The sequence below is a fragment of the Erythrolamprus reginae genome, chromosome 1 (genome assembly GCF_031021105.1).
Source record: "Erythrolamprus reginae isolate rEryReg1 chromosome 1, rEryReg1.hap1, whole genome shotgun sequence".
Classification (NCBI taxonomy): Eukaryota; Metazoa; Chordata; class Lepidosauria; order Squamata; family Dipsadidae; genus Erythrolamprus; species Erythrolamprus reginae.
This window is the reverse complement of record NC_091950.1, coordinates 48,923,386-48,951,210: the sequence shown is the minus strand read 5'-3', so window position 1 is coordinate 48,951,210 and position 27,825 is coordinate 48,923,386. Positions and strand designations below refer to the sequence as shown.

The 27,825-nt window shown below is 39.6% G+C and overlaps 1 protein-coding gene across 5 annotated transcripts in view; it reads right to left on the bottom strand.

The window, feature by feature from the left end:
* Window positions 1-14,125: 14,125 nt before the first annotated feature.
* The window catches only part of CDC42BPB (CDC42 binding protein kinase beta), a 115,336-nt gene continuing 101,636 nt past the window's right edge, over window positions 14,126-27,825 (bottom strand). For 4 of the 5 annotated variants that reach the window (XM_070751767.1, XM_070751774.1, XM_070751780.1 and 1 more), the window contains 7 exons: window positions 26,563-26,660; window positions 26,366-26,450; window positions 23,984-24,104; window positions 23,771-23,888; window positions 20,648-20,753; window positions 20,492-20,562; window positions 14,126-15,915 (listed from right to left, as the gene is read on the bottom strand). In XM_070751767.1, coding sequence (XP_070607868.1) covers window positions 15,784-15,915; window positions 20,492-20,562; window positions 20,648-20,753; window positions 23,771-23,888; window positions 23,984-24,104; window positions 26,366-26,450; window positions 26,563-26,660 — 731 coding nt within the window. In that variant the 3' untranslated portion in view covers window positions 14,126-15,783. Of the gene's footprint in view, window positions 15,916-20,491; window positions 20,563-20,647; window positions 20,754-21,609; window positions 21,784-23,770; window positions 23,889-23,983; window positions 24,105-26,365; window positions 26,451-26,562; window positions 26,661-27,825 lie in introns of all 5 variants that reach the window. The other variant, XM_070751794.1, reaches the window with a different exon arrangement.

The following is a 27,825-nucleotide window of genomic DNA, read 5'->3' as shown; positions in this document are numbered from 1 at the left end:
CCCGCCACCATGCAGCCAAGCCCCCAGCTTACCACCCCGTTTCCCCTGCAGGTTCTGGGGGTAAGTAAAACCAGGAATGGAGGAGGGAGGGGGAGGAAGGAAGGAAGGGAGGGAGCGTCTCTACTTCGCGGAAATTTGACTTTCGCGGGTGGTCTTGGAACACATCCCCCGCGAAAGTCAAGGGACCATTGTTTTCCAAAGATACATTTGGGTCAGTGGTGAAATCCATTTTTTTTTACTACCAGTTCTGTGGGTGTGGCTTAGTGGGCATGCCGTGGCTTGGTGGGCATGTCTTGGTGGGCAAGGCAGGGGAAAGATACTGCAAAATCTCTATTCATAAGCAATGCAGGTTGGTGGAGCCATGGCTTTTTGGGGCTGGTGCTTGCTGTATTTATTTATTTATTTATTTATTTATTTATTTATTCATTCATTCATTCATTCATTCATTCATTCATTCATTCATTTATTGGATTTGTATGTCGCCCCTCTCCGTAGACTCGGGGCTGCTAACAACAGTAATAAAAACAGCACATAACAATCCAATATTAAAACAGTTAAAAACCCTTATTATAAAACCAAACATACATACAGACATACCATGCATAAAATTGTAAAGGCCTAGGGGGAAAGAGTATCTCAGTTTCCCCGTGCCTGGTGGCAGAGGTGGGTTTTAAGAAGCTTACGAAAGGCAAGGAGGGTGGGGGCAATTCTAATCTCTGGGGGGAGTTGGTTCCAGGGAGCCGGGGCCGCCACAGAGAATGCTCTTCCCCTGGGCCCCACCAAGTGACATTGTTTGATTGATGGGACCCGGAGAAGACCCACTCTATGAGACTTAACTGGTCGCTGGGATTCGTGCAGCAGAAGGCGGTCCATGAGATAATCTGGTTCGGTGCCATGACCAAAGCCACATGGGAAAACTCCACAGGAGTTCCAGGACACTCCACCACCACTGCTGTCATCACAGCTGGAATGGGGCCACTGCCTACTGCTGCTCCCATCACCACCACTGCCCTCTCCTGCCACCACCCTCTTCTTCCACTGCTGCCCTGCCCACCTCCCTGCTGCAATGCAAACCTGTGTAAGCAATGCTTACCTGTAAGTAAAACCAGGAATGGAGGAGGGAGGGGGAGGAAGGAAGGAAGGGAGGGAGCGTCTCTACTTCACGGAAATTTGACTTTCGCGGGTGGTCTTGGAACACATCCCCCGCGAACACATCCCCCGCAGGAGGAGGCAGTGGATGCATATGATGAAAATGAAGCAGGGTGAGCATCTGAGCAAGCGGAACCAGCTTGGGGGCATGGCTAGGCTGCTGTTGCTGCTGGTTCAGAGGACCAATCCCTATTTTTACCACCGGTTCTATAGAACCCGTATGAACCAGGTGGAACTTCTGGCAGTAGGTAAAGCGAGAGGCTCAGGAGAAACGTCCCTAAGTTGTCAGACAGCAAAAATGATGGCTAGAGAATGGGAGTTGTTATACTTACCTGAATGCCCATTCTCATGTAGGAGAGTTAGCCTCAGGGGTGGGCTGATACCTGGACCGGGGGGGGGGGGAATGCAGTGGGTAGCAAAAATGAAGCCCAGAGCACTCAATTTGCACTGAAAGATGTTGAAAGAAAATGCAAGGAATCCTACATAAGCCACGTCCACCTTGTGGTAGTAAAAATTTTGGTTGCCATTTATTTATTTATTTATTTATTTATTTATTTATTTATTTATTTATTTATTTATTTATTTAATTTCTTAAATTTGTATGCCGCCCCTCTCCGTAGACTCGGAGCGTCTCACAGCAGTAATAGAAAAACAATATACAATACAAATCTAATAATTAAAACGAAAAACCCATAATTTAAAAAACATGCACACAACATACCATACATAAACAATATAGGCCTGGGGAAGTTATCTCAGTTCCCCTAGGCTACTGGCTAGCCTCCAAGACCCGCCTTTGCATGGGCTTGGGCTGGCTGTGAGTTTGTGTATGTTATCATTCATTTCTTATTGTGAGTATTGGTTCTGCTTATTACGTAGAATGTATAGTTTTAATTGTTACGTAAGATTTGTTCTGACTGAATTGGAAGCTGCATGCAGAGTCTGTTCTTTCGTCCTTCATCAAAGAGGGGGAATATAAGATGGGGGACGCTATTTAAACTTTTCTAAGACTCAGTCCTGATTGGCTATCGGATAGCCAATCTGGACTCCTCCTACCATGGAGAATGATACTTTCTGATTTGAAAGATTCTATGAATGTGGTTTTAAAATAAAGTAGAATTAGTTTCTCTGTCTGCATTTCCTGTCTGGTCAACGTGATAAGACTGACGACAATCTAGCAAGTTTAAAAGTGAAAATAGAAGAGGTGCACCCCCTTCAAGAGGTTGTCCTTGGACCCAACAGTCCTTGAGGACTATTGTCCCATTTTCAGCCTTCCTTTTCAAAATTCTCTCCCAGTGCCTGGAAGCTGTGTGGATTCGGAGGAAGAAGAATGATATCTAACTTAATTCTACTAAGATTAAATAAATGGCTATGCAAGTTAAGGCCACCTAGATCTGTAGATAATCCAGGCCTCACAATTTCTGCTTAATGAAACCGTAGGATCTTTGTACCCTATTGCATCCTTTTCTTAGTTGTGAGGGCTTTGGGATATTCCTCATGCTCTCTAGTCACTTTGCAGCTTGATTAATGCAATGTGCTGTTCATGCATCTGCCCTTGAAAACCCTCCCAGAAACTTCAGCAGATCCAGAAGGCAGTGGCCTTGATATGCCCATGTAAATGCTTCATGAACTACACTTTGTTTCTGGTGCGATTCAAGCGGATGGTTATTATCTACATAGCATGGGACCTAGTTTCTTGAGAGACTCTCTATCTTCCATAGTACACTGGTACCTCTACCTACAAATGCCTCTACTTACGAACTTTTCTAGATAAGAACCGGGTGTTCAAGATTTTTTTGCCTCTTCTCAAAAGAACCATTTTTTACTTACAAACCCGAGCCTCCGGAACTGTAACCGGAAAAGGCAGGGAGAAGCTTCTATGGGGCCTCTCTAGGAATCTCCTGGGAGGAAACAGGAACAGAAAAGGCGGGGAGAAGCCTCCATGGGGCCTCTCTAGGAATCTCCTTGGAGGAAACAGGGACAGAAAAGGCGGGGAGAAGCCTCCATGGGGCCTCTCTAGGAATCTCCTTGGAGGAAACAGGGACAGAAAAGGCGGGGAGAAGCCTCCATGGGGCCTCTCTAGGAATCTCCTTGGAGGAAACAGGGACAGAAAAGGCAGGGAGAAGCTTCTATGGGGCCTCTCTAGGAATCTCCTTGGAGGAAACAGGGACAGAAGAGGCGGGGAGAAGCCTCCATGGGGCCTCTCTAGGAATCTCCTGGGAGGAAAAGGGGCTCCACCCTCCCTGTGGTTTCCCCAATCGCACACATTATTTGCTTTTACTTTGATTCCTACGGGGAAAATTGCTTCATCTTACAAACTTTTCTATTTAAGAACCTGGTCACAGAACGAATTAAGTTCATAAGTAGAGGTACCACTGTACTTGTCTGGCTAATCTGATGCAAAAATGTTGGCATACTCTGGGTTATTTCAGTTATACAAGGCCATCTAACAGAATCCTGAAAGCAGCCTCACTGCAACATTTTCTCACCCAGTCAGGTTGCCAGATGCTATTTATCTACCACAAGAACTTGTAGTTCTCCATGGATCAGTAAATAGCTCCAGAAGAAAAGACTGTTTCATCACAGCTAAAAGATTTGGTCATTATTTGAGCTCAGCAGAGCCTGTCAATTAAGGTGGGGGTTTTGTCCCTTTTAACCAAAATGCTCAAATTCTTTCCTTCAGCTAGACTGGGAGAATGAGACTGGGAGACACTGAGGCAAGGCAGGCAGTGTAGCACAGAGAGAAATGCAAAATGGCCTCAGCTTCACTTGTCTTAGAAATAAGAAAGGAGAGGAAAAACTTGTTGTGGCAGTATGATAAAAATTTTGGGGGTACTTTGTAACAGATGGCCTCTAGGAAATGCACTCTTTTCTAAAGATTAAGCTCCTTCAAAAAGTCTTGATTGACTAGGCTGGATATTCCAAAGGAAGTCATCGGCAAGCCACTTTTGAACGGTTGTCAAGAAACTGGTTGGATATGTGGCTCAGTGGGTAGAGTGCAGTACTGCAGGCCAAGCTGACTGCTAGACCTGCAGGTAAGCGGCTCAAATCTCATCACCAGCTCAAGGTTGACTCAGCCTTCCATCCTTCTGAGGAGGGTAAAATGAGGACCCGGATTGTGGGGGCAATATGCTGGCTCTGTTAAAAAGTGCTATTGCTAATATGTTGTAAGCTGCTTTGAGTCTAAGGAGAAGGGCGGCATAAAAAAATAGAATAAAATAAAATAATAATAAAATAAAATAATAATAAAATAAAATAATAATAAAATAATAAAATAATAAAATAATAAAATAATAAAATAATAAAATAATAAAATAATAAAATAATAAAATAATAAAATAATAAAATAATAAAATAATAAAATAATAAAATAATAAAATAATAAAATAATAAAATAATAAAATAATAAAATAATAAAATAATAAAATAATAAAATAATAAAATAATAAAATAATAAAATAATAAAATAATAAAATAATAAAATAATAAAATAATAAAATAATAAAATAATAAAATAATAAAATAATAAAATAATAAAATAATAAAATAATAAAATAATAAAATAATAAAATAATAAAATAATAAAATAATAAAATAATAAAATAATAAAATAATAAAATAATAAAATAATAAAATAATAAAATAATAAAATAATAAAATAATAAAATAATAAAATAATAAAATAATAAAATAATAAAATAATAAAATAATAAAATAATAAAATAATAAAATAATAAAATAATAAAATAATAAAATAATAAAATAATAAAATAATAAAATAATAAAATAATAAAATAATAAAATAAAAATAAAATAAAATAATCTATCTATCTATCTATCTTCTGGAGAGCTTACCAGGAGTCAAAAGAGTCATTGCCTGAAAGGAGACATTGCTTTTTAAAACTGTAGTAGTCCATTCATACTCCTGATCAGTACCCACAACTTTGAATAGGAATGAGGCAGTTTACCTTCTGCTTTTTAGCAGATCTTTGAAGGGTGAAGTAATAGAAGAGACCTCTTGAGTACTGCTGGTGGAAAACTGAGAGCAGACAAGACTAGAGGCAGTCTTGTCATGCTATCTGGGATGAGATCAAGACTGTTAATATTGAGGAAGTGGACAGCGATATGTGTTCGAGATTCATGCTCCTCCTGGTTGTTTAAGGCATTTAATTCATGCATCGACAAATGGATCTTTGAGGGAGGATGTGGTTCTGGTGGCTCTGCACAAGGCAGTGGTGCATTCCTTCTTCAAAAGGCCATAATTGGTTTTAACCAAATCTGGTCAATATTTGTTCAGTCTCCAACCTTCCCCTTTTAGTTGGATTCAGACTAGGTTATAGTATTGAGATGACTTTGATTTGGGTTTACACTTATTTATCAATGTGTGATGTGATTGGGAATGGTGCACCCACACAGGCTCTTCTTGATCTTTTGGCAGTACAGTGGTACCTCTACTTAAGAAATTAATTTGTTCCGTGACCAGGTTCTTAAGTAGAAACTGTTGTGGTTGGCTCTGGGTCAGCTCCTGCAATGGGGAATTTGGATGTTGGCTTAGGAGAGTCCTCAGATTCCCAGAGACTTGTCTTACTGCCATCAGCTTCTGACAGTGAGGATTCCTTGCCAAGGGCAGATGCTGGGGAAGAAGAATCAGATAGAGAGATGGATGCAGCCAGCCAATTAATTAATGACCCCATTAGTGGGTGATTGGACTCGGAGGAGGAGGATCGGTGGATAGATGCCAGAATGCGCAGGGTCATAGCTAGAAGGGACCAACTGCGCAGGTATCATTGGAGATAAGGGAGAACACCTGTGGCTGAGGCAATTAGGCTAATGGGGTTGCTGATAAATTACCAGTGTTACAGAGAGCGCATGTGGGAGTTTATCTGTTTGGAGAAGGATACCTCGTGTTTGCTTTGTTCCTGGACTTTCACAGACTTTTTGGGATTTCACAGCTAAGTAAATCTTGTGGACTCACTCGAAGAGGTTTGGCTGTGACACTCTCACAGCTGCTCTTATCTGTTCTGTTTGTTTTTGTCTCACACAGCTTTCAAGGACTGTTATCTCTGTGTGAGCCAATTTGCTTAATTTAAAGTGTGTGTGCACAGCTTTATTTTGGATAAACTGCATTTCTGTTTACTTTATAACGGCATGTGTGTTTGAATTTACATTTCTGACTTAATTGGGGCTCGTAAGGTGAAGCCCAGCATAACAGAAGCATTCTTAAATAGAAGCAATTTTTCCCACAAGAATCAATGTAAAAGCAAATAATGTGTGCAAACCCATTAGGAAAGAAATAAAAGCTTGATTGGGTTTTTGGGGGAAGGAGGTTGCAGAAGTTTCATTACCAAATTAGGTGACATCTTCACCGACATCAGTGCACTGGTGATGTTACCTATTTGGTAATGAAATATCTGCATGAAAATAACCAAACTCAATGAAATAGTAAGTTACAAGACACACACCTCTCCAAACATCATCTAGAAGGTAGAATAGCCACTGATGGTAGGTAGATGTTGGTTGTTTATTTTGTCTACCACACATTATCCTAGGCCTGTGTACTTGGCACCCAAGTCTGAGAGTGAAGAGGTCAGAGAGGATATGGAGTCAGAGGCTGAAAGCCAACCAGGGAGTGTTGCACCTCCAGAGGTGCTCTTGAGTGACTCAGGAGATGACCAAGAGCCTCTTCTAGAGGCAAGGGTGCAGAGTATTAGCAGACAGGAATATTTGAGGAGGAAGAGATCTGTGTGTGAATAGCTCTATAGAATACTTGGCCATGCCTTGTGGTTATATAAGAGGAAGTCTCGTAATGAGCTCTTTGTGAACGTCAATGTTCGACCAAAGATGGCTTGAACATGGTGATTGAGAACTCTTTATACTAAAATAAAGCATGTGAAAACTACAATTTGCCTTTCCGCAATTCCTGACAAAGTACTGTGATTGTGGTGATTAAAGACTGCATCTAAAGACAACAGTTTAATGATTTTTTTGGCTTCTGGCCTGAGACTGTGATAGTAGCCGCTAATTGGTCATGGAATGATGCCCAATGTTCTCTTTTATCTCTTGCTACAGTTAACTATTTCTGCTACGATTTGTTTTTAAAAATATATGCTGAAAAATTTGATAATCTGTTTGTGTGTGAAGCCAATTCTTGGTGAGCTTCTAGCTTAGGCAGAACACTGGGTAGCTAATTATTGTTAACATAAAATTTAATTTAATTTACTTATATGCCGCCCAATTCCTTGGGACTCAACCCTCTCAAAAATAATAATAATTATGTAAAGTAATACACAAAAATATAGAAAGTCATACATCTGCCAGATTCCAACCTTCATCTTCACCCAGTGGTTAGAGTGCAGTACTGCAAGCTACTTCTGCTGATCACCAGCTGCCAGAAGTTTGACAAGTTGAATCTCAGTAGGCTCAAAGTTGACTCATCCTTCCATCCTTCCAAGGTTGGTAAAATGAGGACCCAGATTGTTGGGGGCAATATGCTGACTCTCTGTCAACCGCTTAGAGAGGGCTGTAAAACATTGTTAAGCAGTATATAAGCCTAAATGCTATTGCTATTCACTGATAACATGCTCTCCTCCTGCATTAGACAGAGCCAGGTCTTGTTCCAGATTACTCTAGGGTGGTGGGAAGACTGGCTCTCCTTGGAAAGCAATTCCAGTGCATGGGAATGGTCCTCTGTTGAGCTTTCATCAGTTGACAATATTGTAAAAATGGAACAGAGGCCTTCTTCTTTTATTTATTTATTAGATTTATTTTATTTTATTTATTTATTGGATTTGTATGCCGCCCCTCTCCGTAGACTTGGGGCGGCTAACAACAATAATAAAAAACATGTAAATCCAATACTAAAACAATTAAAAAACTCTTATTGTAAAACCAAGCATCCATACAAACATACCATGCATGAATTGTAAATGCCCGGGGGGAAAGAATATCTCAGTTCCCCCATGCCTGATGGCAGAGGTGGGTTTTAATGAGCTTACAAAAGGCGAGGAGGGTGGGGGCAATTCTAATCTCCGGGGGGAGTTGGTTCCAGAGGGCCGGAGCCACCACAGAGAAGGCTTTTCCCCTGGGCCCCGCCAAACAACATTGTTTTGTTGACGGGACCCGGAGAAGGCCCACTCTGTGGGACCTAACCGGTTGCTGGGATTCATGCGGCAGAAGGCGGTCTCATAGATACCCTGGTCTGGTGCCATGAAGGGCTTTATAGGTAATGACCAACACTTTGAATTGTGACCAGAAACTGTTCGGCAACCATTGCAGACTGCGGAGTGTTGGTGTTACATGGGCATTTTTGGGAAAGCCCATGATTGCTCTTGCAGCTGCATTCTGCACGATCTGAAGTTTCCGAACACTTTTCAAAGGTAGCCCCATGTAGAGAGCATTACAGTAGTTGAGCCTCAAGGTGATGATTTGTATGCCGCCCCTCTCCGTAGACTCGGGGCGGCTAACAACAATAATGAAACAACATATAACAAATCTAATATTTAAAATAATTAAAAGACCCTTATCAAAAACCGAACATGCACACAAACGTACCATGCATAAATTGTATAGGCCTAGGGGGAAGGAATATCTCAATTCCCCCATACCTAACGACAGAGGTGGGTTTTAAGGAGCTTATGAAAGGTGAGGAGGGTGGGGGCAATTCTGATCTCTGGGGGGAGCTGGTTCCAGAGGGCCGGGGCCACCACAGAGAAGGCTCTTCCCCTGGGTCGCGCCAAATGGCATTGTTTAGTCGACGGGACCCGGAGAAGGCCAACTCTGTGGGACCTAACCGGTCACTGGGATTCGTGCGGCAGAAGGTGGTCCCGGAGATATTCTGGTCCAATGCCATGAAGGGCTTTATAGGTCATAACCAACACTTTGAATTGTGACCGGAAACTGATCGGCAACCAATGCAGACTGTGGAGTGTTGGTGTAACATGGGCATATTTAGGGAAGCCCATGATTTCTCTCACAGCTACATTCTGCACGATCTGAAGTTTCCGAACACTTTTCAAAGGTAGCCCCATGTAGAGAGCACTACAGTAGTTGAGCCTCGAGGTGATGAGGGCATGAGTGACTGTGAGCAGTGACTCCCGGTCTAAATAGGGCCGCAACTGGTGCACCAGGCGAACCTGGGCAAACGCCCCCCTCGCCACAGCTGAAAGGTGTTTCTCTAATGTGAGCTATGGATCGAGGAATACGCCCAAGTTGGGGACCCTCTCTGAGGGGGTCAATGATCCCCCCCAGGGTGATGGATGGACAGATGGAATTGTCCCTGGGAGGCAAAACCCACAGCCATTCCGTCTTATCAGGGTTGAGTTTGAGTCTGTTGACACCCATCCCCTTCAGTTCAGCCACACAATGCAAAGGAATGGAAAATCTACCAGTTGGCTGGGTTTTTTCCTGAGACTGATCACATCCAAGATAGTTGCAACTAGGATTGGTAGAACTCTTGCTCAGATTTACTACTCTTGACTACTGTTTGCCACGTCTTTCTCTGTTAATTTGGTTTAATAAACTGCTTAGAGGGGGCTGTAAAGCACTGTGCAGCGGTATATAAATCTGAATGCTATTGCTATTAAATAGGAAAAGTACCTGGGTGAATAGAGCATAAGGCCCCCAAAGAAAAACGAACCCTGTTGTTTGCACAGCAGCACTCTGAAGAATGCAGCAAACAGGAAACAAACCTACAGCACTATCATTGTCCTGAGCGTGCTGACAAGAGGAAAAAAAATTGATTTGGTAATGGTTTTGCATCAGGGGATTTAGAATTAGTATCCTGGCAACCGGTAGATAACACAAAATGGTTGGTGTCCTGAGCAATTTCATTTACTGTAGTCAATAGTCCCTCTACTGGTTGAATCTGTGAACTACAGGTAATCAATCACATTTAATAAGAACTGGGCAATTTAGTACTATTCACATTTATATATGCAGTAAACAGGTGATTTATCATACGGGGCATTTTTCAGGTTTCAAATCTTTCACTATTTCGATTTTCTCACCACCATGCTTGCTTTTTAAAAGTCGGCTCCCTTTATGAACTTTCTTTCTTAGGTTAGTTTCTAGAACAGTGAGAACAAATCTTTTGGATTCAGCATGTTACAAATTTGGAAAATGCCTAACTTGACTCTGTCGGCATGTCACCATCCCACTCCAAACAAAAGAGAAACAATTATTTATGTATTCATTTATTTAAAAATACAGTTCCATTATATCTAGCGCTATGTGTTATGTGAAAATAATTACAAAAATAAAATGCAAGCAAAGAGCTCATTTTCAGAGGGTCTGGAGGTTGAGACCAGCTTCTACAGCCTCTGAAAATTGTGCAAGAAGGGGGCATGATTTCAAGGATATTGTCAGCTCTTGGGAACAATGGTTTCACTCAAAATATCATGGGGTCTCATTTGGACATGCAGTAAACAATATTTATATTGGCCCTAGGATATATCACATAGAAATTAGCAGGTAAAATTAGCATCCATCCTAAGATAAAAATACAGGAAATAGTATAAGGGCAGACTAGATGGATCATGAGGTCTTTTTCTGCCGTCAGTCTTATATGTTTCTAGGTAACAGAAGAACAGTTGGAAGGGACCTTGGAGGTCTTGTAATCCAACCCACTGCTCCAGCAGGAGGCCCTATATCAGTAATGGTGAACCTATGGCACGGGTGCCACAGGTGGCATGCAGAGCCATATCTGCTGGCACACGAGCCATTGCCCTAGCTCAGCTGCAACATGCATGTTTGTGCCAGACAGCTCATTTTTGGCTCACACTGAGGCTCTGGGAGGGCGTTTTTGGCTTCTGGAGAGCCTCCAGAGGGGTGGAGGACGTTTTTACCCTCCTTCAGCTCCAGGGAAACCTTTGGAGCCTGGGGAGGGTGAAACACGAGCCTACTGGGCCCACCAGAAGTTGGGAAACAGGCCGTTTCCAGTCTCCAGAGGGCCTTTGGGGGGCCTGGGAAGCTGTTTTTGCCCTCCCCAGGCATTGAATTATGGGTGTGGGCACTTGCACATGCGCAATAGCATACGTGCACGCTCTTTCAGCACCCGAGGATAAAAAGGTTCGCCATCACTGGACTATACCATTTTAAACAAATGACTGCCCCTTTTTACTTTTTAGAAGCCATCTGTGATGGAGCGCCCACAACTTCTGAAGGTAAGCTTTATTGTTTTATTGTTCCCACTGGCAGGAAATTTCTCCTTAGTTCTTGGGTGCTTCTCTCCTTGATTAGTTTCCATCCATTGCTTCTTGTCCAGCCTTCAGGTGCTTTGGAAAATAGATTTGCCTCTTTTTCTTTGTGGCAGCCCCTTAGGTATTGAAATATTCAGTTCTTCAAGTGAAGAAGCTTCTTGGTTGAGAAACAAAAGGTTTTCAAGGAATATATCAAAAAAGTCAGTTGCTTTTTGAAAACCATCTTTGGGACATTCAGGGGTTGTTGTTTTTTTCAGTTTCTATCTCCTTGGCATTTTATGTAGAATTGGAATACTGGGGTCTTTGCAACCCATGTGCTAAAGTTAATAGATAAGTACTATGGTATATGTGTACTACATTATATTTGAAGTTATTGACTGCATTCACACATCTCCACGTATAAGTCCCCCCCTTTTTATGACCCTATAAATCCCTTGCTTCAGGGTGGTGTCATGGTCACTGAATGGAGCTGAGGGTATACTGGCTGGATACCCTTCCTTCTCATTGCTACTCAGGATTTTTAATTAAAAACATTGATAAATTCAACTCAAATATATTGTGGGAACATATTTGAGTTACATTTCTGTATTAGAGCTAAAAAATAATGTCTTTGGTTTTTTAAAATGTCTTGATTTGGTTGTTTTGGGATAAAAATATACTATCAAATCACTGGAATATCCCATTTCAGTAATAATTATAGAATTTAGTCTTATATACTGCTTCATAGTGCATTCACAGCCCTCTCCAAACGGTTTACAGAATCAACATATTGTCCCCAACAATCTGAGTCCTCATTTTACCCACCTCGGAAGGATGGAAGACTGAGTCAACTTTGAGCCGGTGGTGAGAGTTGAACTGCTGAACTATAGATAGCAGTTAGCTGAAGTAGCCTGCAGTGCTGCACTAACCACTGCGGCACCCCAGCTCAGTAGTAGTAGTAGTAGTGATAATAATAATAATAATAATAATAATAATAATAATAATTATTATTATTATTATTATTATTATTATTATTAGCAGATAAGCAACGACTCTGGCATAAGCCAGTGAAAATGGTCCTAGTGGTACTTGGCACGCTGGGCGCAGTACCAAAGGATCTCAGTGGACATTTGAAAACCATCGGAATTGACAAAATCTCCATCTGTCAATTGCAAAAGGCCGCTTTACTGGGATCGGCAAACATAATTCGCCGCTACATCATGCAGTCCTAGGTGCTTGGGAAGCGCCCAACTGGTGATGAAATACGAAATCCAGCATAGGGTTCTCGTTTGCTGTGTTGTATTGACATAATAATAATAATAGTTTTTAAGAGAAAACATTACCAACTATTGGCTCCAATCCATCCTCCAGCTATTCTGGAGGTTCCCAAATGGTACAGAAAGTTGGCAGTTCTCTGATAAGCATTGTCCTCAGATAAAACAAGACTGGCTAATTGAAGTGCTCTGCCATTTCACATATTCTCACTTTTATCCCAGTTTCATTCTAAGTATTCAATTATGCGGAATCTTCTATGACTTCAGTTTTACTGAAACAAGTTATGTGTAATTAAATTCTGTGGTTCATACTGTCAAAAATCCAGAAAAGCCATTAGAATGTTTATAACAAATTTAACAAACTACCTTGTAACACTCTAAAGCAAATGGATTTATTATTAAATAAGCTGGACTAGACTGGACTGAAATCCTCTTCACAAGATGCAAAATAATTAACATCTGAATTTAATACTACTTTACAAGTAATTCTTCTTCTACTCCTAGTACATTTTCAAAATATACAGTTAACATATAGTCTATTAAATCAGGGGAAAAAAAACAGTAAGCAGTCCATTAAAATAGATAACAAATCCAGTACTGCACAAATATATTTTTTGTAAAGCAAATAACTTACCGCATTTTTCAGTGTATAAGATGCACCTTTTCCTCCCTAAAAGAGGCTGATAATTAGGGTGTGTCTTATACCCTGAATGTAGCTTCCCCCTCCCAAGTCCTAACTTTCTCCTAACAATCTTCCCAGCTCTTACCTTACAGGCTCTTTCATTGTTTCTCTCTGCAAATAATGTTTTCCAAGCCCTAAGTCTTTGCAGGGTTTTTTCCATTACTCTACTTGCTCAGACTGTTTCTTTCCAGGTGCTAATGATGTTCCCAGCTCTTAATGGCTTGCAAGCTCATTCATTGTTACTCTCTCAGAATAAAGGTTTTTTTAAGCCCTTAACCAGGGGATCAAATAATGTGCTGAAGCTGACCAGACTAAGGATGCTGGCCAGGTGAATACCCGGTAAGCAGATTCTTTTCCCCATTTTCCTCCCCAAAAACTAAGGTGTGTCTTAAATTCCGATGCGTCTTATACTCCGAAAAATATGCTATGTCAATATTATAATGACTTGTAATTTTCTCAAATGAGTAAACAATTTTCCATCTGCCCTGAGAAAAACAAAGCAAAAAGTTTCAAAGCAGGCAATCTTTAAATTGGCCAGTTACATAAACCCATCCAACATCTGTTATTCCTATTTTATGAAGTTGGTATTTCAGCATAGACTAGAACAGATGTCAGAAGAAGAAAGAAAAGATTAACAAAGTTTGCCTTTGTGACAAACTGTAAAGGGAAAAAGTTGATAAAAGCTCTTGCACCAACAAATCGGATAATGTAGGAGTTTTTCTCTCTCTCAAACTGAGAGTGTTGCAGGGTATTTCTTTTCCATATTTCTGTAGCAACTAGAATCATGCCATAGTGCTTTCCAAAGAACTAGGTGCATTTATCTAATTAATGACAGGACAACCAGAAACTTTTTAAAACATCCCTCTTCTGCTTTATTGACAAGTAGATTGTTCAAAAATGTTCTCACAATTCAATAATTACAAAGACTTGAGACATACATTTAAAAAAAGAGTAAAAACCAGAAAAAAACCCAAAGCAGTAGTGTCCAGCTCAAATTGAGCTTTATTAATCAAGAATCTGAGAAAGAGCAAATATTGTCAAACACTTAATGAAACAGAATTAAATGTTGACTAGAACCACTTGGTTTAAACTAGGGATAAGTGCATGTCCTATACAGTGTCTCAGGAAAGAGTGTTAGCCATTGGTATAATATTAGCCCATAGAAACCAGATTTTAAAACAATTGACATCCAACTGTCATCAAATTGGCACAGAAGGCACACTAGTGTGACAATGACAAACTGAATATGCCAACCATAGAATTAATTACACGCTTTTAAATGAAACATGATCACTATGATGGATGGGTAGGTAGTGTTACTAAAGGTATAATACATGGAAGCATGAGATTAAATATACATGTAATATGTCACTGCTGCAAAATATACAGGAATGTGCTGTGCATTTCCTCCCCTACACATTCAGTACTTTTAATGAGCAATCATGGGGTTGGGATCATCATGCAGGTGAGGATATAATGAATTAAGGGAAGTGGGAGAAAAAAAACAACGAGGTACCCTCATATACACACCCTTCTATGCTTCCACTTTGGTTACCAGAAAAATCAGAAGCGATTTATTACGACACAACCCCTTCAATACAAGCAGCCATCAGGGAGCAATCTCAAGAGAATGCTGGCCTAGTAAAACATTTTAAAATGTAGTGTTATCTTTTACTCTGAAAAAAAAATCCAAAAGAGAAATTACAAAAAGGTTTGTTTTTGCAATAAAAACATTAAAATCTGTTTCTCCAAAGAATTAAAAAAAAAGCCTTGTTCCAGCTAATCAGATTTAAAAAGTAGGGTAAGGATAAAACATTTCTGATAAGTCCTTTATGTACATGACTAAAATTTCAGTAGAAAGACATTTATACAGCGGAGAACGTATAGTAATGGTTAAGTAAGTTAAAAGGCCACAATCTAGAACTTCTGTTTTCACTTTTCTGATTTATTCTACTGAAGCTGGAAATGGCCCTACAACTTCCTATCATCCTTCTAAATTTTGGAAAACAAAGAGACAATATATTTAGCCAAGGATGTAACTAGGCGGCTTTTACTTCATACCAAAGGTCTGATTTTTTTTCTAAAAAGAATTTGCTGATAATAAGATATTACATTATCCTATAGAAAAATAATATTCCTGGTACTGTATAGTAGTAAAAACTATCAGCATCTCTCTTTTTTTCAGCTTAAGTATGAAGATTTTATCAGTAGCCTTTACTGTATGTCATGAGAGTATCACATCTGTGCAGAAATGGATTCACCTTGAGTGTAAGAGTGAACAGTTTACATTTTAAAAAAAATTAGTTACTATAGCAATAAAGATCTCTTGCCTCCTTTTTATGCCCTCAAATCTACAATCTAGATACAGGAATTTACTTTTGTGCAATGCTAAAAATTAAGCATCAGTCTTGGCACTGGTGTTGGAGACAGATGTCCTGCTTTCGATGTTCCATGATGAAGCAGACAATCCCAAATGGGAGAAACAGTAGAGAGAGCTGCAGCGTTATGCATCACAGGTTGATTGGTCTAATCCATCTAGTGTCAGCTGATTCCTATGGGGTGAGTTGGGACTTGGGGGGCTGCTAGGGTTAGAGCTGTTGGAAGGAGTTGAGTGTTTGGTAGAATCCGAATCCGGCTGTTAAGAAGAAACAGAAAAACAATGTATTCCAATCACATTCTATTTCTAGACCAAGAACTGCAAAGATGAATCTAACAACAGGAGAGGTAACTGCCCCCCTCCTCCTCATCTAACATCTCCCACCTTATTATGTATCCTCAAAAGTGTAAAAACAGTGTGGATTTATTCTTCCTCTGATTTGCTCTTCAAAATCATGTTTTCTCCTAAGTCTTTAACTTAAGCCCTCATCTATATTCCTCTGTCTCTTTCTTCTCATGTTTCTTTTTGCTTTTTTTTGTTTAAATAAATGATATTCTGTCATTGACTACACTGATTAACAGCTCTGTTTAAATCACCACTAATCAGAAGAATCGAGTCCAGAAGGCCTCAGAAGCCAGTAGGAGCAATCAAATGTTCTAAAAAGAAACTTTCAGTTCACAAAAGCAAAAATATCAAAATCAAACAAATTAAATTTGAGAGGAGAATCTATGGAGAATTCATGGATATCTACATTTATAGATATCCATGAATTTGTTCGCAGATCTATTTTGTAAAGAACCTTCTCTGTAACAAAATATTTCCCAATAACTTTAAGTTGTAGAAGATTTTGGCCTTCAAAAATACAAAATTCTTGTCTTATCAGACAACTTTAGATATTTTAGTACCAATAAACAAGAATATTTTAGCTCAAGGTTTGAACTGTGGAGCCCTTGCTGCTTTTTTGAGCTTGGTAGGGTTCTTTTTTTTTGCTGAAGTTTCATTTACCAAATAAGGTAACATCAATATTAACGTATTTTAGTAGCAGTTTTACTAAAACTACTGAACCACAAAATCCTAAATATATTAAAGTCATGAGCAGACATCCACCCTTCTTTGCTAACATTCTTTCAATGACAGAGAGTAGTTAGCTGCAACTTATGTCAATATACAGTGAGCATTTCCAGGGCAAAAGATGTATAATCATAAAAATAGCCTACTAAAATGCAAAAAGAAACTGTGGACATTCTTTATACTGATAAGTAGCATCTATACTATACTAACACAAATTTGTTTGTTGCACATGCTCACAATATTTCATGGGATAACAACCACAAACTTATCTCCATTGGGATAAATTTTCTAATCACATGGAATTTTAATTTTGTTTAGCAAAATGCAGTTTTTGCACATAACTATGGATCCAAATGTTTTGTCTCATTTCCCTTCCATCCATTCCTTTTCTAATGTTCTTTTGCAATAGGCAAAGAAAGATTCTGTAGGAATTATATACTGAATTTGGTTTGACCTATAGCTGAACAAGGAAATGTATGGCCAAACTATGCCAAATATTGTACAATTTCCTCAGGGCAGAATTCCACCAAACATAGTTTGAAGAACAGACTGTAAAGGTAAAATTGACTGATGATCTTTTTTATTATCAAGTGGTACAGAAAAGATTGATATATTTATAAAGGAGTTAAATAAATCCACTGCTCTGCCTTTGCATCCATAGCTCTTTTGTGAGATATCCTGATAGCAGGCATTCAAAAGCACTGTCCTTCCTCGGACAATTTTCTGATATTTTGGAATGCAGTTAATTATTTATAATGTTTTAGCTTCACAGCAGATGCATTATAGTGTCAGTCAGTTTAATTGGGAAAAGAAGAATTTATTTAGACAACAGATTAAATGGCTGCATTGCTCGAAGATATACTTGTCAAGATTGTGCTGTGGTTGTAAACATCGTGTCTAATGCAGTGGTTCAGACAAATGCTGTGATAAGACAACAATCCATAGAGTTTTATCTATCCAGAAATTTATACTGCTCTTTCTATGTAAGCATATAGACAAGCCCCTGCATTGACCCACATACAAAATCGCATATGAACTCACTTCGTTTTTCCCCTGATGTATCACTGGGTATTATTTGTGCTCTTTAATCCGAATGTGTAAGTCATCTAGAGATGCCTTTTTAATTTAAGCAACAGATAGCTAGATTTTTTTTAAATGCTGCCTAATAGTGTAGGGCAGTGATGGCAAACATTTCTTTCCTCGGGTGCTGAAAGATCATGTGCATGTACTATCATGCATGTGTTAATGCCCACATAATTCAATGCATGAGGAGGGGCTAAAACAGCATCCCGCAACCCTGGGATACCCTCTGGAGGCTGGAAATGGTCTATTTTCCAACTTCTGGTTGGCCCAGTAGGCTCATGTTTCGCCCTCCCCAGGATACAAAGGCTTCCCTGGAGCCGGGGGAGGGTAAAAATGCCCTCTTCCATCCTCCCAGACCCTCTTCGTGAGCCAAAAATCAGCTGGCCAGCACACACATGTATTTTGGAGCTGAGCTAGGGCAACAGCTTGCATGCCACAAATATCGCTCCATGTGCCACCTGTGGCACTTGTGCCATAGGTTCGCCATCACTGGTGTAGGGAATAAAATGAGAAAATCAGATTGGAATCCTTCTAGTCATTCACTTGGATCCATATGTAGCAAAATACATTAATTAGTAAAACAAAGCCTATTAAGAATGTCTGGTTCTTAATAGGCTTTGAGGAATGAGGAATAACATCCAAAAGGACATCAAAATATATATAGAGAGAGGAAGCTATATACCACGTTATTAAAAGTATTTGTCTGAACATTCTCTAGGTAGGGGGAAAGCAACTGTTCTCTATTACAGAAAACAATATGCACAGTAAAAGCTGATTCAACTTTCAATGAGGAAAGAGCAGGAAAAAAAGAGAGGGGAAAAGTCCTTTTGATTTCAATCTGTTTTTCTAATGTCCCCAGTTGTCATTAGATTAAAAATGTAGTTTATGCTTCTAACATGTGGAAGGATTGCAGTATTTTTGTTCTGCAGCATGTGGTTTGTTCTGCATAATGGTTTTCTAATGATTAAATTCATCAAAACTCAAAACTACAGCTGGTTGTAACTGAAAATTTCTCCAATATCCAGTGAAGTCATTAATGATAATGCAATATTAAACCATTAACTAGGATGGGTCTAAGATTAAGAAAAAAACCCATCATTGTCCTTTAAAAACTTATGAATCATTTCTGATTTTCCCTAAGAAAAAAATGTTAATTTCAAAAAGTGGTTCAAATACGTATTTGCAAAGAATTTAGGCTTTCAATTGGCTTGTTTGAAAATACGGTGGGAACAGTGAATTCTAAGTTAAGATTTCTGGACAGCACTAAATTCTGCAATTTGGCAGGTTGGTTATGCAGACATTGGTTTGAACAATAAAATGTTTTGTATATACCTAGCAGTTGACAGCACCTGGTAACTCTTGACTGAATTTGGAAGCTAAGCAAGATTGTGCTGAGTGAGTACTTAATGGGAGTAGGTGGGTATTCTCAAAGGCAATGGAAGCCACTTATACTGATGCCAAAAAAACCCCATGAACGTGTCCATGAAGTCATTAAGATCTGGGCTCCACTAAAAGGCTTGTTTACTGAGAAATACAGTGATACCTTGTCTTATGAACTTAATTCTAGAACGAGGTTCGTAAGGTGAAAAGTTCGCAAGACAAAACAATGTTTCCCATAGGAATCAATGGAGAAGCAATTAATGTGTGCAAACCCAAAATGTACCTCTTTTGCCAGCCGAAGCGCCCGTTTTTGCACTGCTGGGATTCCCCTGAGGATCTCCTCCATGGGAAACCCCACCTCCGTACTTCCGCGTTTTTGCGATGCTACAGGGGAATCCCAGCAGGGGAATCCCAGCATTGCAAAAACAGTCGCTTCGCTGGCAACGGAAGGTCCGGAGGTGGGGTTACCCAACGAGGGGAGCCTTCGCCTGGCAACGGAAGTCCGGAGGCGGGGCATTCCAGCGGTGGCGGCGGGTTTGTAAGGTGAAAATACTTCGGAAGAAGAGGCAAAAAAATCTTAAGCCCCAGGTTCGTATCTCAAAAAGTTCATATGACGAGGGGTTCGTAAGACGAAGTATCACTGTATATCATTATTGGATTCTCAAACTCTTCAGACAGACAAGCAGCACTGCTGCATGATACAGGATCCATCATGAGTCGGTCACCAGGACACATACTCTGCTAGAGAGAAGTCTATTATTTATTTATTTGATTTTTTTAATGCCGCCCTTCTCCTTAGACTCAGGGTGGCTTACAACATGATAGCAATAGCACTTTTTAACAGAGCTAGCATATTGCCCCCACAATCTGGGTCCTCATTTTACCCACCTTGGAAGGATGGAAGGCTGAATCAACCCTGAGCCGGTGATGAGATTTGAACAGCTGATCTGCAGATCTAGCAGTCAGTTTAGTACATTCTACCCACTATGCCACCTCGGCTCATTCCTTGAGGAAGGGCTCCAGCATGAATCCAAAAGCTTGGAAGACTAAACCTCTGCTCCTGGTGACCGATCCAGATTGGATCCTATAACATTATCCTAGGACACATATATTCACCTTCATTTATTGCAGCATCTTTTTATATAATATCATAATAGGTTGATATTATATACACATATATTCAGATATAAAAACATACTTTTAAAAATATTAGAAGTCGGTATCCTCTAGTCTAGTATATCAACTATTTTTCTAAACCCACTTATTTGAAAACCTGTGAGGTTATAGAGATTCATCTCACCTCTTTGTCAAACTCCTGATCTGGATCAGACATACTTCGCAAGGGCATGGCTGCTCCCTGATCACTGCCACCTGCAAAGCAAAGGTGTTTGAGAATCTCGCCTAGGAGAAGCTTATGAAGCTTATAGCTTTGAAAGAGATCTACTTCGACTCTTACTTGAAGATGGCCATGAAATGTAGCTTTTATTTCTGTGAGGTGCTTGGCGTGAAATGTTGCTTGTTGGAGGACAAACCTTCTCATCTTGTGAAGAAGGTAAACCAGTCTGTAGCAGAAATGTAACCAAACTCAATTAGATGGATAATTTCAACTTAAGTTTCTTTTTTAAATACAGAGCCCTTTAAAATATTTAAAACCTCAAATTAAGCTCTTTTTTATTTTTACAAATTTGTTTCATCTTGACTACTGAGAATCATACAAAGCAAAGCATGTTGCTTAAAGAATCAGCAAGGGGATAATATAGACATTCCACCCCAAAAAGCAAGTAAAAAAGTCAGTATTTCAATCTCAGTTCTTTCCAGTAGCTGGAGACATTTTACAAAAGTTATTAGAAAAATAAGTCTGTCTGAATGAGCCACATCAAATTATCTTTTGCTTTACAGCTCTATTCCCCCCCTTGAAGGCTAATGCATAGCTAAAGTTATAAGTTAATACCTTATTTTGGATTTGGTGACATTCTATTAATTGTGTGATCTTGTTGATTTTGCCAGAGTGCTATTACAGTCTGATATTATTATACAGCATAAGGAACAGAATTTGATTGCAAATTATCCCTCTAGGCTTTCCAAATTATAAAATGGGAACATGATTTGCCTTTTACTTTTGCTGCATCTGGCAGCTATGATAGTAAATGCTGGCAGTTTGGTTGCAATGAAACAAATATTGAGTATTATCCAATAAGCTTTCTCTTTGCCTCCTGCCACTGGAAGGATGGGTTACTCTCTTATCCTGGATTATTAGCCTATTAGAGAAGACGGGATTTAGATTTTGCACTGACAGCCTGCTGTTTTAACTGCGGAACTCAGGGCAGGAAAGCACAAGCTTATTCACACAGAGGTTAGCCAGCTGAGAGGTCTAATGCACACTGTCATCCACTCCAGTTCCTAAAGAGCTGCTCCTACCCTTGCTACAGAAGCAGAGGAGGGGCAGGAAGAGGAAGAAAGCATTGAGGAGGAATGGTCACTCTGGAGAAAGAGATCAGCAGAGCTAGGGCTCATGTGATAGACGTGCTCAAAGCCTGTTGGAGATGATATCGGAGCAGAGTGTCGGGAGGATGAGGGGGAAGGAAATTCGTTCTATTATTTTAGACAAAAGAAAAGGAAGGAGGAAAGAAGAGTTATTCAGAAACACTATCATACGCCTGGCAATTTACTTCATTTTGCACATCCTTGTGAGCCCCTGTAACTCTCAAAACAGAGTCACAGGGGTTATTAAGACATCATTTCCATATGCCCACCCCACAATGAAGGCCAAGGGTTGGGTTTGAATTCTCCCTTCCCTTTCCCTCTGCCTTCAGTCAGATCTATTAGCTAAAGGGATCCTTTGCATTTTTCTGATTAGTGTCTTGCCTGTGACCATAGGATGTTGGAAAAGATGTCAATTAGTAGAAGAGATTTTGGACAAATCATTGTGAAAGGACGTCCCAAAGGTGCTCCCCCCTCCCCCAAGAGGCAACTGGACTTTCCGTTTTTATTTTGAAAATATTTTGCTTCTCATCCAAGAAGCTTCTTTAGCTCTGACTGAATGGTGGGGAATGGAAGGATTTATACTCCTTGCAGACAGCTGGTCATTTGCATTCTTTTAGAGAGTTGTTGAGGCCACCTGGAGGTTTATCTCAGGGACTGCCTTCTGCTGCACGAATCCCAGCGACCAGTTAGGTCCCACAGAGTGGGTCTTCTCCAGGTCCCGTCAACTAAACAATGTCGCTTGGCGGGACCAAGGGAAAGAGCCTTCTCTGTGGCTGCCCGGGCCCTCTGGAACCAATTCCCCCCAGAGATTAGAACTGTCCCCACCCTCCGTGCCTTTCGTAAGCTACTTAAAACCCACCTCTGCCGCCAGGCATGGGGGAATTGAGATACTCTTTCCCCCTAGGCCTTTACAATTTTATGCACGGTATGTCTGTATGTATGTTTGGTTTTTATATTAATGGGTTTTTAATTGTTTTTAGTATTGGATTACTATTGTATGCTGTTTTATTATTGCTGTTAGCCGCCCCGAATCTCAGGAGAGCAGCGACATACAAATCCACTCACTCACTCAATCAATCAATCAATCAATCAATCAATCAATAAATAAATAAATAAATCAGAGTCACCTGAGGGGTGGTGGAATATATCATCATCTATCTCCAATTTACAACACAGTTTTTTTTCAACAGTTCCAAGAAGGCTCCACATAACATTTGCACCATTCAGGTGACTCTGATGACACAGATAAATCTCCAGGTAATGACTTGCTACAAGAATGCAAATGACCAGCTGTCTGTAAGGAGTATAAATCCTTCCATTCCCCACCATACAGTCAAAAGCTGAAGAAGAAAAACCAGAAAGTCCAGTTGTCTCATGGGAACCCCCCCCCCCCACACACACACACACATTTGGGACAACCATGGCTTGGATGATTGAGAATCTCCTTAGACATTATGAAAGGAGTATTTATTTATACAATGCACAGGTAGTCCTCAACAGTTAAGCCCAACATTCCCATTGCTAAGCACACTAAATTTGCTTGTTGGAAGCCCTCTAGGAAGGCTACAGAAGGTGATCATATGATCCTGAGACAATGCAACTTTGTAAAATACATGCCAGTTGCCAAATGCCCTGAATCTGATCACATGAGCATGGGGATACAGCAATGGCGATGTGAAAAATGAACATAAATCACTTTTTTTCCAGGGCCTTTATAACTTTGAGAGGCCACTAAACAAATAATTGTAAGTTGAGGGCCACTTGTATAAAGCTGCCCATTTATGTGTGCTCTCTGGGTAGCACACTATTAAAAATAAATGAAAAGAGTTAAATGAAAAGTAACAAAAGATTTTTAAAAAAATTAAAACAAAAGCAGTTGATAAACAACCCAAATTGCTATCACAACCAAGTATAAAAGACTGAATTACACCCCATCTCTAAATTCTTTCTAGGAATTGTTTAATTATTTCAATTACCCCTCAAAAAACAAACAGTATCCTTGTTTTGACTGCAAAGTGTCTGACCAACTTATCCCCTGGCAAAATCAGCCGAGCGAAGGCTTTCCCTAGGAACATTTTTTGGGGAGTTGCTTTACCAATGGCAGATCCATGAGCACTTGCATTCCATCTCCTGGTCCCATATGAGCCACATGGTTGAAATTGGTGGGGTTGGAAATCATTCTGGATCTGAGCTCTGGGTCTCGGAGCATCTCTCTGAATCAACAAAGGGTATCAAATGATGATTTTTTTCAGCATGGAAAAGATTCCCTTTCCACCCAGGTTGCTTCCACCCAGCCTAGCCTATTTACCGTCTTTGTTGTAATCTTTCTTCCTCCGGAACTTTAAAGACGAATCGTCTTTTGCTTCTAGTACGGAGCATTTGCTTTTTGCTGTTGTCAGATGTTTCTGGCACACTAAGAGCAGCTCCTCCTGTAATATATATATATATATATAATATATATATAATGCAATTAGAAAGCTGGATACAATCTCCTACAAGCTACTCTCCAGATTTTTATCTATTACATTATGGAGATTAATTAATTAATTGTTCAATTTTTATGCTGCCCAACTCCCTAGGCGGTTGACAACCATAGAAACATAGAAGACTGACGGCAGAAAAAGACCTCATGGTCCATCTAGTCTGCCCTTATACTATTTCCTGTATTTTATCTTACAATGGATATATGTTTATCTCAGGCATGTTTAAATTCAGTTACTGTGGATTTACCAACCACGTCTGCTGGAAGTTTGTTCCAAGGATCTACTACTCTTTCAGTAAAATAATATTTTCTCATGTTGCTTTTGATCTTTCCCCCAACTAACTTCAGATTGTGTCCCCTTGTTATATATATAAAATATATAAAACATCCAAATTATACTAAAACCACTAAAACAGTTTAAAAACAATTTTAATACAACAGTTAAACCCATGCATACCATTTATGGCCGGACCTCGATGGTTACCCCCATAAGATCAATGGCCCCAGGCCTGTTGGAAAAGCCAAGACTTTACCGCTTTCCCGAAAGCTAATAGGAGGAGGGTAGTCCGGATCTCAGGAGGTAACTGGTTCCAGAGAGGCAGGGCAGCACCAGAAAAGGCCCTCCCCTGCGGGCCTGCCAACCAACACTGTTTAGCTGATGGGACCTGGAAATGACCAACTCTGTGGGCCCTTCCAGTTGCTGGGAGCTAGATAGACGGTAGTCTTGAAGATAGTCTGGCTTTAAAGGTAATGACCTACACCTTGAATTGCATCTGGAGACCAATTGGGAGCCAGTGCAGTTCGCGGAGGATTGGTATAATGTGGATGTACCTAGGTGCACCAAAACAGCTCACACAGCTGCATTCTGGACCAACTGTAGTCCCCAAACGCTCTTCAGTGATAGCCCCATGTAGAGTGTGTTGCAATAATCTAGCCATGAGGTGACAAGGATATGAGTGACTGTGAGAAGAGCTTCCTGATCCAAGTAGGATCGCAATTGGTGCACTAGGCGAACCTGTGCAAAGGTCTCCCTAGCTACAGCTATCGGATGTTGGTCTAATCTTAGCTGTGAGCCTAGGAGGACAGCCAAATTGCAAACACATTCTGAGGGGGATAATTTCCCCCTGCTTCCTGAACCAAGGATGTACAGTCTATATATTCGTTCAGAGGCAATGCCCACAGCCACTCAGTCTTGTCAGGGTTAAGTCTGAGCCTGTTAACTCCCATCTGACCCTCACAACCTCCAGGCACCAGCAGATCATATCCACTGCTGGAGATCTCTAGATCTGCAAAGACCCATTACACATAAATCACAAATTGCGTTCTAGAACTTTTACTTGACTGCAAGATGTACCTACTTTAATTTTAGTATCATTTTCCGTAAAGGGCAATGTGAATAAGAGACTTAATTCAGTAGTCTCACAGAAAAGATTATATACCTCGGTTTCTGGTACCTTCAGGTAAGGGCTGGAAAGTGTCTCCATCATATGCCATTAGTCATGACAATACTAGCCTAATTAATCCATAGTCTTATTTATGCAAATACGAACATCTCCTTTTAGCTAATTAAGTCAATACAATTATATACAATTAGAATAAAATATACAATACAATTAAAATACTGTGTTACAAAACTTTAACATTTTATTTTTAGTGAAGCACAAAAAAAAAGAGTGTAAATCATACTACAGTGATCCCTCGTTTTTCGTGGAGAATGAGTTCCAAGATCACCCGTGAAAAACAAATTTCCGTGAAGTAGAGGAAAGATATTTTTTTATGTATTTAATGAGTATTTGGATTTTTAAAACCCACCCTTTGCATTAAACGGAGAGGGGCGGCATGCAAATCCAATAAATAAATAAATAAACAGTCATTCTATAATGTTTCTCAGCTGGAACTACATGTGATATCCTCCCAGTTTCTTTAATAGAGTACAGTAGTACTATAGAAGAATTTTATGAATATTTAATGGATTTAAAATGTTTAATGGATTTAAACCCCCTCTGAAAACCCGTGAAATAGCAAATCTGCGAAAGATGAACCGTGAAGTAGCGAGGGATTACTGTATTTGTTTTACTGAAATAAAAACCACTTTGCTATGTTCAAGTCATGATAAAAACGAAACTATAAATAGGTACAATATACTACATTAAAATTAGACTCCCCAAAATTCAACAAGAGTAAGTCCCTCTCCACCCGTCTACCAACCTGAAAACTTGTTCTTGAAATAAATTAACCGAGGAGGTTCACAGTTAAGGAGATTCAATGTGCCATTAACATTTAGAGGTCGGATCTGTTATCAAGGCAAAGTGGGAGAAGCTTTTTAGAACAGGCCTTCAAGTACAATGCAATGAAGTTTTCAAAAAAGTATAAAGCGTATTTTACTCTGCACTGAAGATACTAACCTTTCTTAAACCGATGGTTTGGACCCATTCCATAGTGTTAACATCAAAAACATCAACCCCATATTCACTGTACACGGTTAAATAGGATGGATTGCAACCTGGAGAGAAAAAAACCCAAAATCTCTTATGGCTCCATTTTTTTGAGATAAAACTGAGCACCTCAGTGGTTACCGCTGCTGTCTCTCAAGCTGATAAATACTGGAGAATGGTATGTTATGCAAAATTTTCATGAGCATCGAAAACCCTTGCTGGAGCTATTCCACTTTTGACTGGAGGTGGGCACTTCAATTTTGAAAGAAATAGATAAAGCCAAAATTCTGGCCAATAACTAGCACTTTATACAATATTATATTTATATAATTATTTAATTTATATCCTACCTTCATGTTTAATCAAATACTAAAACATCCACATTTAAACATTCATTTTGGATATATAACAGTAGAAACAAATAGGTCTAATGTATGATAGCTTTCTATAATACTTACTATATTTTCAGATTGTTTTACATAATTCTTTTTGCCTGATATTCAATCACTCTGGGCAGCTAGTTATGCTAATTAAAATTATCTGATGGTCAAAAGGAAAACTTATTCTAAACACAGAACCTGCCATAGATAGCATTTTTGACAGCCCATTAACTGAAGCATTTCCCATTCAGTCGTTAAATTTCAGTTTACCAGCAAAAGCTTTTCAGTTTAATAAAAGGATGGCATTTCCTTTTGAACATCATACAAAATCACATTTCCCTTATTTTGTAACAGTAGATTTCATACATATCTTTAAGGAAATCTCTTGCAATGAATTCATACATTCTGGACGAGATGAAGGGCAGTCATTTTAATGTATTTAAGTATTTGCAGGCATGTTATCAGGCCGAAGCTATATTAATTGGGATCTTCGGATTAATATTATCTCCAATTTAATGGAGGGCAAAGCAAAATAGCAACTCCAGATGAAAGCAAGTATCACCAAAGAACCACAGAGTAGCATTTAACATCAGCAAACCCTTCTCCCACCACACGATAAAAAGGTTAGGGAAGAGGCACCAATCACACAAGGGCCACAAATTCATACAGTGCAGTGAGCAATAAAAGTAAGGGGAGTAGCTTTCTGTCTATATTACTAAAAGCAAAGTTGTAGGAGGAACCTGCCTTTTCTTAGGACTCTGAAGTGGCTGATTTCACACTAAGACTAGACTCATATACCACACTAAGTAATAAATAGACCATAGATGAACCATGAAATGGCTGAATCAAATCC